Consider the following 13,439-nt stretch of genomic DNA (forward strand, 5'->3'; position numbering starts at 1 on the left):
TTGTGCCACCTGGGAGACCAGGCCCACAAAATGGCGGTCGAAGCGCCTTAGACCGCGCATCTTCGACGTTCGGACTCTAATTCACTGACTCTCCCCTCCGGCCTCGCACCGATGGAGGCCCCGGACTGCAGTGAGACGCTGCAGGCGGAGAGGGATCGGATCCGCCGGGAGATCCTGGAGCTGGAGCAGCGCTTGGGGACGGCGGCCGAAACCGAGTTGGTGGGCGCCGAGAGTGGTGAGAGAGTGAGGGCCAGGTCGGGGGGAGGGGAGAGAGGGGGAATGGCCTCAGTGTAGTGGGGGAACGTAACCCAGTGTAGAGGGAGCTTTACCCCAGGCCCCTTTTATATAATCTATGTCGAGGGGGGCTTTATTCCTCAGGCCCCCTTTTATATACATAATTTTAAAATAACTTTATTAAAACCAGATAAATAAACAAAAAACTCAAATTAAAATGCCATTCTCAGCGTCGACGATGCACTCCAGTCCCTGCGGTGCCCACCGGTCGCGGAAGGCCTCAAGTGTACCGGCGGACACCTCATGCTCCTTTTCCAGGAACACCCGGGCGCGAACGTAACCGCGGAAGAGGGGCAGGCAATCGGGGAGGACGGACCCCCCGACGGCCCGCAACCTGGACCTGTGAATTGCCACCTTGGCCAGGCCCAGGAGCAGACCGACGAGGAGATCCTCCCCCCGGCCCGAGCCCCTCCGCACCGGGTGCCCAAAGATCAGGAGCGTGGGACTGAAGTGCAGCCAGAACTTGAGGAGCAGCCCCTTCAGATACTCAAAGAGGAGCTGCAACCTCGCACACTCCATATAAATGTGGAACACGGACTCGTCCAGGCCGCAGAAAGTACAGGCGGCCTGGGAGTCCATGAACCTACTTAAAAGTCTATTGCACGGGATTGCTCTGTGCAACACCCTCCACCCCAGGTCCCCGATGTAAAGGGGGAAGACTCCCGCGTAGAGAGACCTCCATCGGGTTTTCCCCTCGCCGCCAGATTGCAACGCGGACCGCCAGGGCGTGTCCGGCCGGCTGACGAGGGCGAGGAAGTGGAGAGTGTGCAGGAGCAGCCCGTACAGGAAACCCGTCCGCGCCGATTGGAATGGCACGGAGGGCATTTCCGAGAGGCGGCTCGGGTTGTGTGGGACCGGCTCCCGAGGAGGGTTTCGGGGCCTGGGTCCGATGAGCGATTCCGGCCGAGCGGGGTTCAGCTCAGCCGGGATCGCTCCGCACTCCCGAGCCCCCTCGCCACCTGCAGTGAGGGGCGTCCCGGGGGTTTCGGCTACTCCTCCGCCCGCCGGACCGTCCCCGGAGTTGGCCACCCGGACAGCCGAGGCGCTCTCCTCCACCGGCGGGGGAGCGCCCTGACTGGAGGCGACCATGTTCCAGACTCTGAATAGATCCCGGTAAAAGACAGGCAACTCCCTCAGAGAGGCGCGGCTAACGGACTCCACCGGGAGCTGCGTGTCGTCTTGAAGGCAGTGACACTGGCGGAAAAAATACGTCGCCAGCGCACACCATCTGGGAGGACGTTCGATGTACGGGTATCTCTGCAGGGTCCGAAGGCGGAGAGTCGCAGCCTGGGTGCGGACGCACACCAGCGACTGACCGCCCTCCTCAATCGGGAGACTCAGGACCACGGCAGAGACCCAGTGTTTCCTCTTGCCCCAGAAGAAATCGACGAGTTCCTTCTGGATCTTGGTGGCAAATACAGGGGCCGGGGCCAAAGTGACCAACCGGTACCACAACATGGAGGCCACCAGTTGGTTTATGACCAACGTTCGGCCCCTGTAGGAAAGCACTCTGAGAAGTCCTGTCCAGCGCCCCAGCCGAGCGGTGACTTTCGCCTCCAACTCCTGCCAATTTGCCGGCCAGGCTTCCTCAGCGGGGCTAAGATGGACTCCCAGATAGAGGAGGTGCGTGGTGCTCCACGCAAAAAGTGTCATCTCCTCCGGCAGGGAGTCCACCTGCCACTGACCAACCAGGAGTCCAGAACATTTCTCCCAATTAATCCTCACGGAGGACGCGGCAGAAAAGGTCTGCTGGCAGTCGCGCATCCTCTGCAAGTCAACGGGATCTGTGATTGCGAGGAGCACGTCGTCGGCGTAAGCCGAGAGGACGACCCGCATGGCCGGCTTGCGCAGAGCCAATCCCGTCAATCTCCTGCGAAGCAGGCACAGGAAGGGCTCCACGCAGATGGTATACAATTGGCCGGACATGGGGCATCCCTGACGCACTCCTCTCCCAAAGCGAAGGGGCGCCGTCAAGGACCCGTTAACTTTGACTGGACACTCTGTGGCGGCGTATAAAAGTCGGACACGGGCCACGAAATGCGGCCCGAGTCCGAAAGCGCGCAGAGTCCCGAAAAGGTATTCGTGATCCACCCTGTCGAATGCCTTCTCCTGATCGAGGGAGAGAAAGGCGACCGACTGACCAGTCCTCTGGTAAAGATGGATCAGGTCCCGGACCAGGTGGATGTTATCTTGGATGGACCGGCCCGGGACCGTGTAGGACTGGTCGGGGTGGATCATGTGGGCCAGCACTGAGCCCAGGCGGGTAGACATAGCCCAGGCAAAGATCTTATAATCCGCGCTGAGGAGGGAGACCGGACGCCAGTTTTTAAGCAGGCCGAGATGGCCCTTCGGCAGCAGGACGATGACCGCCCTGAGCCACGAGAGGGGCATCTCCCCGGTCGCCAGGCTTTCCCCCAGGACCCGCGCGTAATCGTCCCCCAGGACGTCCCAGAACGCCCTGAGGAACTCCACGGTCAACCCATCCAGCCCTGGGGATTTGCCCCTTGAGAGCTGGTGGAGGGCGCCAGTCATCTCCGCCAACGTGAGCGGAGCCTCCAATCCTTCGGCGCCCTCCGGGCTGACCTGCGGCAGGTCCTCCCACAAAACTCTGCGCGCATCCTCGCTGGACGGATCCGGAGAGAACAACGCACTGTAATAAGTACGGACCAGGAGGCCCATTCCCTCTGGATCCGTGATGGAGGATCCGTCGTCGGCCAGCAGCTCGATGAGCTGCTTACGGACCCCCCGCCATTTTTCCAGCGAGTAGAAGAAGGGTGAGGCGCGGTCCAAATCTTCCAGGATCTGGATCCGCGACCTCACGTACGTGCCTCGGGACCCTATGAGCTGCAGGTCCCTCAGCGCGCCCTTCTCTTTGTACGCCTGCCACAGGGCCGGGTCTGCAATGGCATGACCGAGGCGGGACTCCAAGTCGAGCACCCCTCTCTCAAGGCGCCCGATCTCGGCCTCCCGCCTCTTGGTCAACCACCCCGCGTACTCCTGACAGAAGACGCAGATGTGAGTCTTGCCCACATCCCACCATAGCCTCAAGGAGGGGAAGCCCCCCTGCTTCCTTCTCCAGTCGGCCCAGAATTGACAGAACGAGTCCCGAAATCGCTCATCCTCCAGCAGCCGGTTGTTAAAGTGCAAGTACGCGGACCCCGCCCGCATGCGGAGCGGGGTGAACTCTGCCCACACCAGGTGGTGGTCCGAGCACGGCACCAGCCGCATGGAGGCCGCGGCGGCGCGGGAGACGTACGCCTGCGAAAAGTAGAGGCGGTCGATTCGGGACCCTCCTGCTCCAGACCTCCACGTGAAGGCGCTGGAGTCGGGATGGAGATTCCGCCAGACGTCCACCAAGTTAAGGGAGCTGATCAGTCCCCTCAACTTCTCCACCGACGCTTGGCCGCGCTGGGGACCGGAGCGATCCCCCACCTCGAGGGTGCAGTTAAAATCCCCCCAAGGATGATGCACTCGCCGCTATCGATGGAGCTCAAGAGAGCGGACACTTCTTCAAAGAAGCGCGCTTGCAGCGCGCTGGGCCTGGGCGCGTACACGTTCACAAAGTGGAGCTGCACGCTACCCAGGCGAACGGCGAGGTGGAGCAAGCGGCCCGGCACTAGCTCCTTGACCCCCAAGATCTCCGGCTGAAAAGTCGGGGCCAGCAAGATAGCCACCCGACTAGAAATAGGGGTGAGGTGACTCATGTAGACCCCACCCTGCCACTCCAGGAGCCAGGTGGCTTTGTCTCCCGGAACGGTGTGGGTTTCCTGCAGAAAGCTCACCGCGTATCTCCCTTCCCTGAGGACTGAGAGATTGTGAAATCTGCGGTGAGCCCCCCTGCTACCGTTGATGTTGAGGCTGGCTATGGTTATCTTCATGTCAAAGGTACTTAAAACCCGTCATCAACAGCTCACTGTGAGGAGGGAGTGGAAGTGCACCTGGCCTTCCACTCCCCCGGCAACGAATTGAGGAACACATTAAACCGGCGCCTCTCAACCAGTTTCACGCCCGTGCGCTTGCCCACTTTCTTCAGGGCGGCACGGACAGACTGTATGATCAGCGCCAGATTCGACCAACGGCCGAGGGCCAGCTGAACTTTATCGCCTCAAGCCGCGAGGAAATCCCGGAGTTCCGCCGTGGGGATGAGAGGAGATTCGGTGGGAGGCACGAGGGACTCCACCACCTCACTGGCGATGGAATCAAGATCATCCTCTGTGCCCCACACCGAATCCCCATCCTCCTCCGGGTCGTCACCGCCAGCGGCCGACACATCCACCACACACTGTGGGGCGGACGTCCCGGCCGCGCCAGCTGGTCCCGCCTCCGTCACGATCCCACCCCCAGGATCGATGGCGGAGGAGTCCTCTCTGGGTTCTATTGTAAAACTGGAGCCTGTGGGCGCCAGCAGCCCAGGACCCCCTTCCACCTCCGTCCCCAGGCCAATGAGTGGTCCAGGGGAGACATAAGATCCTGACTCCGGAAATCCAGCCCTCTGGGGCATCGCCCTCCCCTTCATTCAGGGCACCCGACCCAGTAGCAGTGGCGGAATGGGCGGCGTCCCCAGGCTCCCCCACCACAAGCAGGGCTCCACTTACTCCTTCAGGAAGGGCCTCATGTACCGGGGCCTTCCCCTCCCCTCCATCCTGAGGAATAGGGAGCTCCTGCTCGGACTTTGTAGCCTTGGTGGTGGCGGTAGGGGGAACCTGAGGACCAGAAACAGGAGGCAGCTCCCCTCCAACAGATGGGCCCTGCACCTCAGGGCCCTGTGTTATTTCTGTGGAGGGGTGCCTTCTCCTCTTTTTCCCACTAGGGCGCGGAGGCTCAGAGACCTGCATGTCATCAGAGGCCTCCGCCTCCGCACCCTTTTTTTGCTTTTTAGTCACCCTGGGCCTGAGCCCAGCCCTGGGACAGGTGGATTCCATGGGAATGGGCTTTGGGCTGAGCTCAGGCTCGGGTTGAGTCAAAGTGTCCAGGGGACGCGCCTCATGATGTTTCTTTTTTCCCCGCGTCTTCCTTCCGCTCGGACGCTCCCCTCCCCGCCGACTCATCTATTGGATGTGTGGGGGGAGTGGGAGGAGGTGCTGTGGAACCACTCTGGGCTGCCGAGGTGGAGCTGGCGGCCGGGAGGTTGGGGCAGTTCTTACGAACATGCCCCACCCCCTTGCAGACGTGGCACCGCGCCCCATCCGAGGCCCAGAAGACGTGGTAGGCCGTCCCCTGAAACTCTATACCGAAGTGGCCCTCCAAGACCTCCTCCCGCGCCAGCTGCATGAATAGCTGGCGGCGGAAGGAGTACACATGTCGGAGGCTGTGCTCCCGAAGACCGAGCGGGACTGGGGTGATCCCTGACCTCACCTCCCCCGGATGGTGTAGGTGGGGGAGGAGGGGCTCGTTAGGAATGAAGGGTGGGACGTTCGACAAGATTACCCGATGCGCAGTGGCCCCCAGAGGGTCCACTGGCAGGAAAATCCCACCCACTGTGAGCCCTGTACTTAGGGCGAGGGACACAGCCCGCCTAGTCTTCAGGAAGAACACAGCCTTCCCATACATCTTTGAGGCTGCAACAATGGCCGAGGGGCCGACAACCATGGCCATTGCCTTAACACAAGCCTCAATAGTTATATTAGGATGGGTGTATCTCTTCACCCTATGCTTTGATAAGATTTTAAATGGTGACAGGGCCACAGGAGCAGCTGTCGCAGCTGCTGCAGCATAGGAGGGCTCCGCCACCGGAGAGGACTGAGAAGTCATGGGGTGGAAGAGTTACAAGCACTTTGTTGAGAGAAAAAAGAAAAGAGCAAATACAATAAATCAAAAAAGCAACACTTAAAGGATGTAGCACAGGGGAAGAGGCTGAGGGAGAGGAAGGCCAGGAGGAATCAGTCTTTGTTGGTATTTTAAAGAAGTCTTGTAGCTGGTCTTCCAGTTGGGAGGGTGGGGTGATGTCTTCACCTGGGTCAGCTGTAAGCTGCCAAGGCACACGCCTCCTTTGATTAGATAAGAGAAGTCTCTTCACCTGGGCAGCTCCAGCTGTCCCAGGCTTAGTAGTTGGGGTGGGGAGGGAGCTCCCTATCCAAAGATGTTAAACACAGGAGCTCCCTATTGAACAATACAGCCCCACCCAAGGTCTTCAGGTCTCTTCTTTCTCCGCCCCCAACAATCAATGAAAAAGACTTCAGGATAAAACAAACTCACAAAAGAGCTTCCAGTTCTCTGCCTTCCTTCCTTTGTTGAAATTTGGAAAAAACTTTTGTTTCAGTTTGAGTCTCCCTCTTGCAGCAGTCACACAGCCACAGTCAGCTGCACCTCGTTGATGCACTCAGGCTCCCAAATCAGAGAGCAGCCAATCCCAGTGCTGTACCTGTCCTGGGAGTGCTTGATGGGACAGTGTAGAGGGAGCTTTACTCTGTATCTAACCCCCGTTTTTTTTGGGGGGTTTCTCTCGTCACCTGAGCTTAGGCTGTATGGAAGGTCCAGCAACCCATAAGTTGGACAATTTCTCTGAGAGGTCACAAAGACAGTTGGCACAGAAATTGGAGCAGTGTAGAGGGAGCTTTACTCTGTATCTAACCCCTGTTTTTTTTTTCTTTTTTCTTATCTTTTACTCTGTACCTAACCCATTTTTGGGGGGAAGTGGGGCGGGAGTGTTTGATGGGGACAGTGTAGAGGGAGCTTTACTTTGTATCTAACCCCGTGCTGTACCTGTCCTGGGACTGTTTGATGGGACAGTGTAGAGGGAGCTTTACTTTGTATCTAACCCTGTACTGTACCTGTCCTGGGAGCGTTTGGAATGGACACTATTGGAGGTGGGAATGTGATCCATTTCACTGCTGATCACTGAAAATGTAATGTGAATGGGGATTGAAGGCTGTGATGAGTTGTGGTTTCCTGACCTGGTATTGCCAAACCCTTCTTGGTTGTCTTTGACCAGGAGATGAGCACTTAATCTTCTCTCTGAGCCAACGTGATCCCTGCAGATAAACAGAGGACAGGTTTACACTGTGCACTTTACTGATCCATAACCACCTTAGACAAACAAAACAAACAGTATAGATCTGAATTCGCCAGATCTCCCTGAGGTGTGAACTGTTCTGGGGCCTGTCTCACTAGTTTCAGTGCTGATTTAACTGGGATGTAAGTTGACCAAGTATGGAAGTTTACCAGGTATGTTTTGATTAGGGGTGCTGCTGAGTTTTATTGAACACCAGAATCCCTTGAGTTGCTTAGCATTTTGTAATCCCTCTTAATGCATTTTGGGAATGTCTCTCTGACGTCCAGTATAAAAGAGAATCTTCCTCCTGAACTGGCTTGGAGCAACTAACATAGCAATTTCTTTTTACCTTGACAGGCTATGATGATGAGGAAGATGAGGAAGGCGAGTGTAGTTCTCTGGTAAGGATGAATTTGCATCACTCAGCTCCCATGCTGTACCTCTAGAGCTTACTACATCAACTTGTACAGGGGCAAGCTGGCTCAGATCAAGTTCCAGGCAACTGTACTCTGGGGCCAGATGTTAAATCCCAATTGTAGCACCTAATGTTCAGCTCTTCAATCTCCTTTAGTCTTCACACGATTATAACAGGGTGGGTGGGTTATCCACTGACTCGGATCTCTGGTCACAGTGCTCTTTAACTAGATGTTGGAAGAGCAAAAGTATCGCTCTCCTTTTTCACTTTTTTTTTCTTCCCTCCTATCTGGGTTAGTTAGAAAAGAATTTTCTGCCCCACATGCACTTTCCAGCAAAGTTCACTGGATAGTGATTGGCACAACTTAATGTGCCTCCGAATCTTGTGTCATCTGCACAGTAGGATATACAACTCTTTGTTCCTAGTTCCATTCATTAATATATATGGTAAAATGCTGAGGCTACTGTACAGGTCCCTGGGGAACATTACTGTTCACGTTCCTCCAATCAGAGAGCATTCCCTTTATCCCTGCTCTGTCTCCTACTAGACTTCAAAAATACATTGGCTATAAAGTGTTTTGGGACATCCTGAGATTGTACAAGACACTATATTTATATATATGCGTGTCTTGTTACAACCCACATCATGAGATTACCTCCAATTCCATACTCTAATTTCTGCTAATCTCTTGTGCCGTGTCCACACAGACATAATTCATAGGCAGCCCTCTGGCCTTCATTTAAGAAAACATAGATGCAGAGAGGGGGAGGTGGAAGGAGTAACTTTTGGTTTGTGTTCTGGCACAGGCTGTCGCCGAAGAGATGGCGCCTCAGCTCCCGGACAACAATATGGATGATGAGGGAGATGACCTCCCCGATGACCCCGAGACCTGCCTGCAGATGAACCTGGTGTACCAGGAGGTGGTTGTGGAGAAGCTGCAGGACCTCGAGCTGCTGCTCACCCACAATAAGGAGCAACAGGTGAATGTGTGATTTGGGGGTGTCTTGGGAGTAGATTTGCTGCATTAGTCCAGCCCCTTTATATTAGAGCTGCCAGTGACTACCTAACTGATAGCATGGGAAAGTGGTGTTGAGGTAGATGATCAGCCATGATCTAATTGAATGGCGGAGCAGGCTGGACGGGCTGAATGGCCTACTCCTGCTCCTATGTTCCTATGTTTTTTTAAATGGGAATCTGCATGAAATGCCTGCTCCTGGGCTACCTGTAATTAATCTCACCACAGGGACTATGAAAGGGGAAGCACTGATATCTGCATTCCCTTGTCACTCTGCTAAATTTACCTGTCTTGGAGTGATGGAGCCCGGTGTGAAGAAGTGCTTCTTGATGTCACCCCTGAACAGTCTGGCTCTAATTTTAAGGTTCTGCCCCCTTGTTCTGGATTCCCCTCACCCCCCCCGGGACCAACAGAGGAAATGTTTTTTCTCTTGCAACCGTATTAATTCCTTTAGACACCTGGATTAGATCACCTCTTAATCTGTGCTTCAGAATACGAGCCTAGATTATGCAACTGGTCCTCATAATTTAACCCATTTAGCTCCAGTGTCATTCTGGTGAATCTGTGCTGCACCCCTGCAAGACCAATAGAGGCATAGAGTGATTACAGCACAGAAGGAGGCCATTCAGCCCTTTGGTATCCATACCTTTGATCCTTTTGCCATTCACCTTAAATCGATGTCCTCTGGTTCTCAATCTTTCTTTCTCCCTATCTGTTCTGTCCAGATCCCTCATGAATTTGAACACCTCTATCAAACCTTCTTTCAACCTTCTATAAAGAGAACAGCCGCAACTTCTCTAATCTGTCCACGTAACTGAAGTCCCTCTACCTGGAACCATTCTCAAATCTTTTCTGCACCCTCTAATACCTTCACATCCTTCCTAAAGTGTGGTGCCCAGAATTGGACCCAATACTCACAATAAGGGTTCACCATAACCTCCTTGCTTTACTGCTCTATGCCTCTGTTTATAAAGCCCAGGATCCCATACGCCTTATTGTTCTGAACACTGGACTTTGTAGTGGATCATGTTTTAAAAGCTGTGATTTTTAATGCAGTGTAAAATGGAGTCGGAGGAGACATGTGACCTCACCAAGTCTGCCAAGAAACATGGTTACCATGCAAACAAGGAACCCAGATCAAAGACTCTTTTGAAAGCTGAGTACAAGGTCGTAATACCTAATGGACAATGGGTTTCGCTCTCCCAGACTCTCAGATCATAAACAGGGAGCCAGGGACTCTCAAATGCAAATTCGAGTTGCAATTGCTAACATCTGGAAACAAAAGGCGGCCCAGGTGGTTTTGAGATGGCCAGACTTATGGACACTGACTACTGAAAAAGGCAAATGACTATTGGCTTTTCATTTGGGATAAATTCAACAGGCTTTTCTAAGTCTGATGGGCTGTAAGGAAGACTCAAAGGAACCTACAGGAGTTGCACATCTTCAGAAGAGAGAAAACAACTGCTGTCAGAACACTCGTGCAGCGAAAGGCTGCTAAGATTTGAATCCGGTTTGAAGGTCGCGGTTTGCGGAGGAGAAAAGACCAACATGGTCACCAGAGTTTGCCTTATTAACAGAAGACAGGTCAAGTGTGCTCGGATGAAGTAAGCGAAGAGGACATTGGCTTTGTTAAGGATTGGGCGATCCAACCCGTTGTAACTGGGTGGAGTTCGGGACTTTTAACTGCTAAGCTACTGACTCGATGAGCACACTAACGTATTAATGTGGTGTGGGCTTGTCAAGTGTTTTGATACGTTAATGGGAAATGCCATTCTCTGTAATTTAGTGTGTTAGCTACCTACCAAGTACTGTTTAGTTAATGTTGATTTTTTAGTTTAGTTGTTTATAGTAAAAGTCTTAAAACTTGAAATTTTGTCGTGTAATTCTTTAATCGGTCTGGGAAGGTCATATCTCTTATTTTAAAGTTAACGGTCTCAACTGAGGCCGTAGCATTATTAGCAGTTTCTCAACCTGCCTGCCACCTTCAATAATTAATGAACATTTACCACCCCCCGCCACCCACCAGTCCCTCTGTTCCTGCACCCCCTTTAGAATTGTACCCTTTATTTTTTTATTGCCTCTTCTTGTTCTTCCTACCAAAATATATCACTTCATGCTTCTCTGCACTAAATTTCATCTGTCACATGTCTGCCCATTCCACCAACCTGTCTATCACAATCCTCCTCACTGTTCACAATACTGCCAAGTTTTGTGTCATCTGCAAAGTTTGACCCAAGTCTAGGTCATTAATGTAGATTAAGAAAAGCAGTGGTCTTAACACTGATCCCCAGGAAACCCCACTGTATACCATCCTCCAATCCAAAAAAAACAACCATTCACCATGACTGTTTCCTGTCACTCAGCCAACTTCATATCCAGGCTACCACTGTCCCTTTTATTCCACAGGCTTTAACTTTGCTGACATGTCTGTTGTGTGGCACTTTTTATCAAATTCTTTTTGTGCACCACATCAATCACATTACCACATCAAAAAACTCAGATCAAGTTAAAGAGGATTTGTCCTGAACAAATCAGCTTTGGCTTTCTTTAATTAATCCACATTTGTCCAAGTGACTGTTAATTTTGTCCCGGGTTATTGTTTCTAAAAGCTTTCCATTCCTGAGGTTAAGCTGACTGGCCTGGAGTTGCTGGGCCTCTCCTTACACCCTTTTTATCACCTTCCTGAGGTGTGGTGACCATATTCAGGTGATTTCCCTGCTCTGGCAGTGAATACACTGTGTCCTTATTCTCTCCCGCAGACTGGAATCATGTCGGACCTGGCTGGACATGGGATGGAGAAAACAAAATCAACAAGGAACCAGCCTGCCACCATGTACCTGGGGCACTTCCTGAAACCATATTTCAAGGATAAAGTCACTGGCCTTGTGAGTATTTTTGAAGTTAACAATTAAACTTTGTTAATGTATAAATTTGTTTCTAGTGCTGTATCAGCCATTAATTGGATAGGAAAAGATCTTTCTCCTCTCCCATCTGGAGTGAAGTGATCATTTGTAGATTCCCTGTTTAACCTTTTTTTAAGGAAAGTTGAGAAGCAGTTCCTTTCTCTGAATTGGTAATTTGGTTCTGGAACCAGAAAGCTGGCTGTCAAGTTTGTCATGTACAGTGACAGGGCAGGACGATGCAGCTGAGGTAGAAGATCAGCCAAGGTCTTACTGAATGGCAGAACAGGTTCGAGGGGCTGAATGGCCTCCAGCTCCTATTTCCTATGTTCCTGGAACCCAACTGGTTCACTTAACATCCTAGAGGAAATGGAACCTGCCACCCCGACCTGGACTAGCCTACATGTGACTCCATTCCCACTCTACCTGGTTGATTCAGCGTCCTCTGAGACAGACTAGCATGCCACTTGGTTATCAAACACTTGCTATCAAAACTCTGGATGGGTCCTGAGCGAGGCTTAATATCGCTGACATCCGCATCACTCAAACAAATAATAACCTTGCTCTGTGTCAGATTACAGCAGCTGGTTTCCTGTAAATAAATGTTTAAATCACTGCTTACACATCCCTCTCTCCCTCTCTCTGTCTCTGTGATCAGGGTCCACCAGCAAACCAGGACACAAAGGAAAAGGCTACACAAGGCATCAAATCCTTTGACGAGTTTTTAACAACAAGCTGTAAGTATTAGTGACTCCTAATTCTGACCTCTTGAGCGTCCCGCGAATCTCATCGCTCCACCATAGGCAGCCATGCCTTAGCTGTCTGGGTCCTAAACTCTGGAATTCCCTCCCTATACCTCTCTATCTCTCTCTCCTCCTTTTAAAATGATCCTTAAAACCTACCCCTTTGACCAAGCTTTGTCACTTGTTCCAATTGCTCCTTACGTGGCTCGGTGTCACATTTCATGTGAACATGCTCCTATGATGGACCTTGGAGCATTTTTACTATGTTAAAGGCACTATATAAATGCAAATTGTTGTGGATTGGAAAGTGAGGCAAAAGTGAGAGAAGGTTCTTCTCTCAGGTGATGCCTTTGATATAAGAACATGGGAGCAGGAGTAGGTCATTTAGCCCGTCGAGCCTGCTCTACCATTCAGTTAGGTCATGGCAGATCATTTACCCCAATGCCACTTTCCCGCACTATCCCCATATCCCTTGATGTCATTAGTATTCAGATATCTATCGATTTCTGTCTTGAACATATTCAATGATTGAGCTTCCACTGTCCTCTGGGATAGAGAATTCCAAAGATTCAGCACTCTGAGTGAAGAAATTCCTCCTCATTTCAGTCTTAAGTGGCCTACCCCTTATTCTGAGACTCTGTCCCCTGGTTCCAGACTCACCAGCCAGGGGAAACATCCTATCTCCATCCACCCTGTCACGCCCTGTAAGAATTTTGTAAGTTTCAATGAGATCACCTCTCATTCTTTGAAACTCTAGAGAATACAGGCCCAGTCTCCTCAATCTCCCCTCATAAAACAATCCCGTCATCCCAGGGATTAGTCTGGTGAACCTCCGTTGTGCTCGCTCAATGGCAAGTATATCCTTCCTTTAGGTGAGGAGACCAAAACTGTACATAGTACTTCAGGTGCAGTCTCACCAAGGCTTTATACAATTGCAGCATCTTTACTCCTGTACTCAAAACCCCTTGCGATAAAGGCCAACTTACCATTTTCCTTCTTAATTGCTTGCTGCACCTGCATACTAGCTTTTAGTGACTCATGAACAAGGACACCCAGGTCCCTTTGGACATCAGCACTTCCC

The 13,439-nt window shown here is 52.1% G+C and overlaps 1 protein-coding gene and 1 non-coding gene across 2 annotated transcripts in view; both read left to right on the forward strand.

The window, feature by feature from the left end:
* The window catches only part of snapc4 (small nuclear RNA activating complex, polypeptide 4), a 75,060-nt gene continuing 61,621 nt past the window's right edge, over nt 1-13,439 (forward strand). Inside the window, exons 1-5 of the mRNA XM_068012066.1 lie at nt 1-235; nt 7,643-7,686; nt 8,507-8,680; nt 11,475-11,600; nt 12,274-12,352. Of these exons, the coding sequence (XP_067868167.1) occupies nt 112-235; nt 7,643-7,686; nt 8,507-8,680; nt 11,475-11,600; nt 12,274-12,352 (547 nt within the window). The 5' untranslated portion in view covers nt 1-111. The remainder of the gene's footprint in view (nt 236-7,642; nt 7,687-8,506; nt 8,681-11,474; nt 11,601-12,273; nt 12,353-13,439) is intronic.
* On the forward strand, nt 7,161-7,256 carry LOC137347863 (Z30 small nucleolar RNA). The gene has a single exon (XR_010969036.1). It is a non-coding gene; the product is annotated as a Z30 small nucleolar RNA (small nucleolar RNA).

The sequence above is a fragment of the Heterodontus francisci genome, chromosome 32, assembly GCF_036365525.1.
Source record: "Heterodontus francisci isolate sHetFra1 chromosome 32, sHetFra1.hap1, whole genome shotgun sequence".
NCBI lineage: Eukaryota > Metazoa > Chordata > Chondrichthyes > Heterodontiformes > Heterodontidae > Heterodontus > Heterodontus francisci.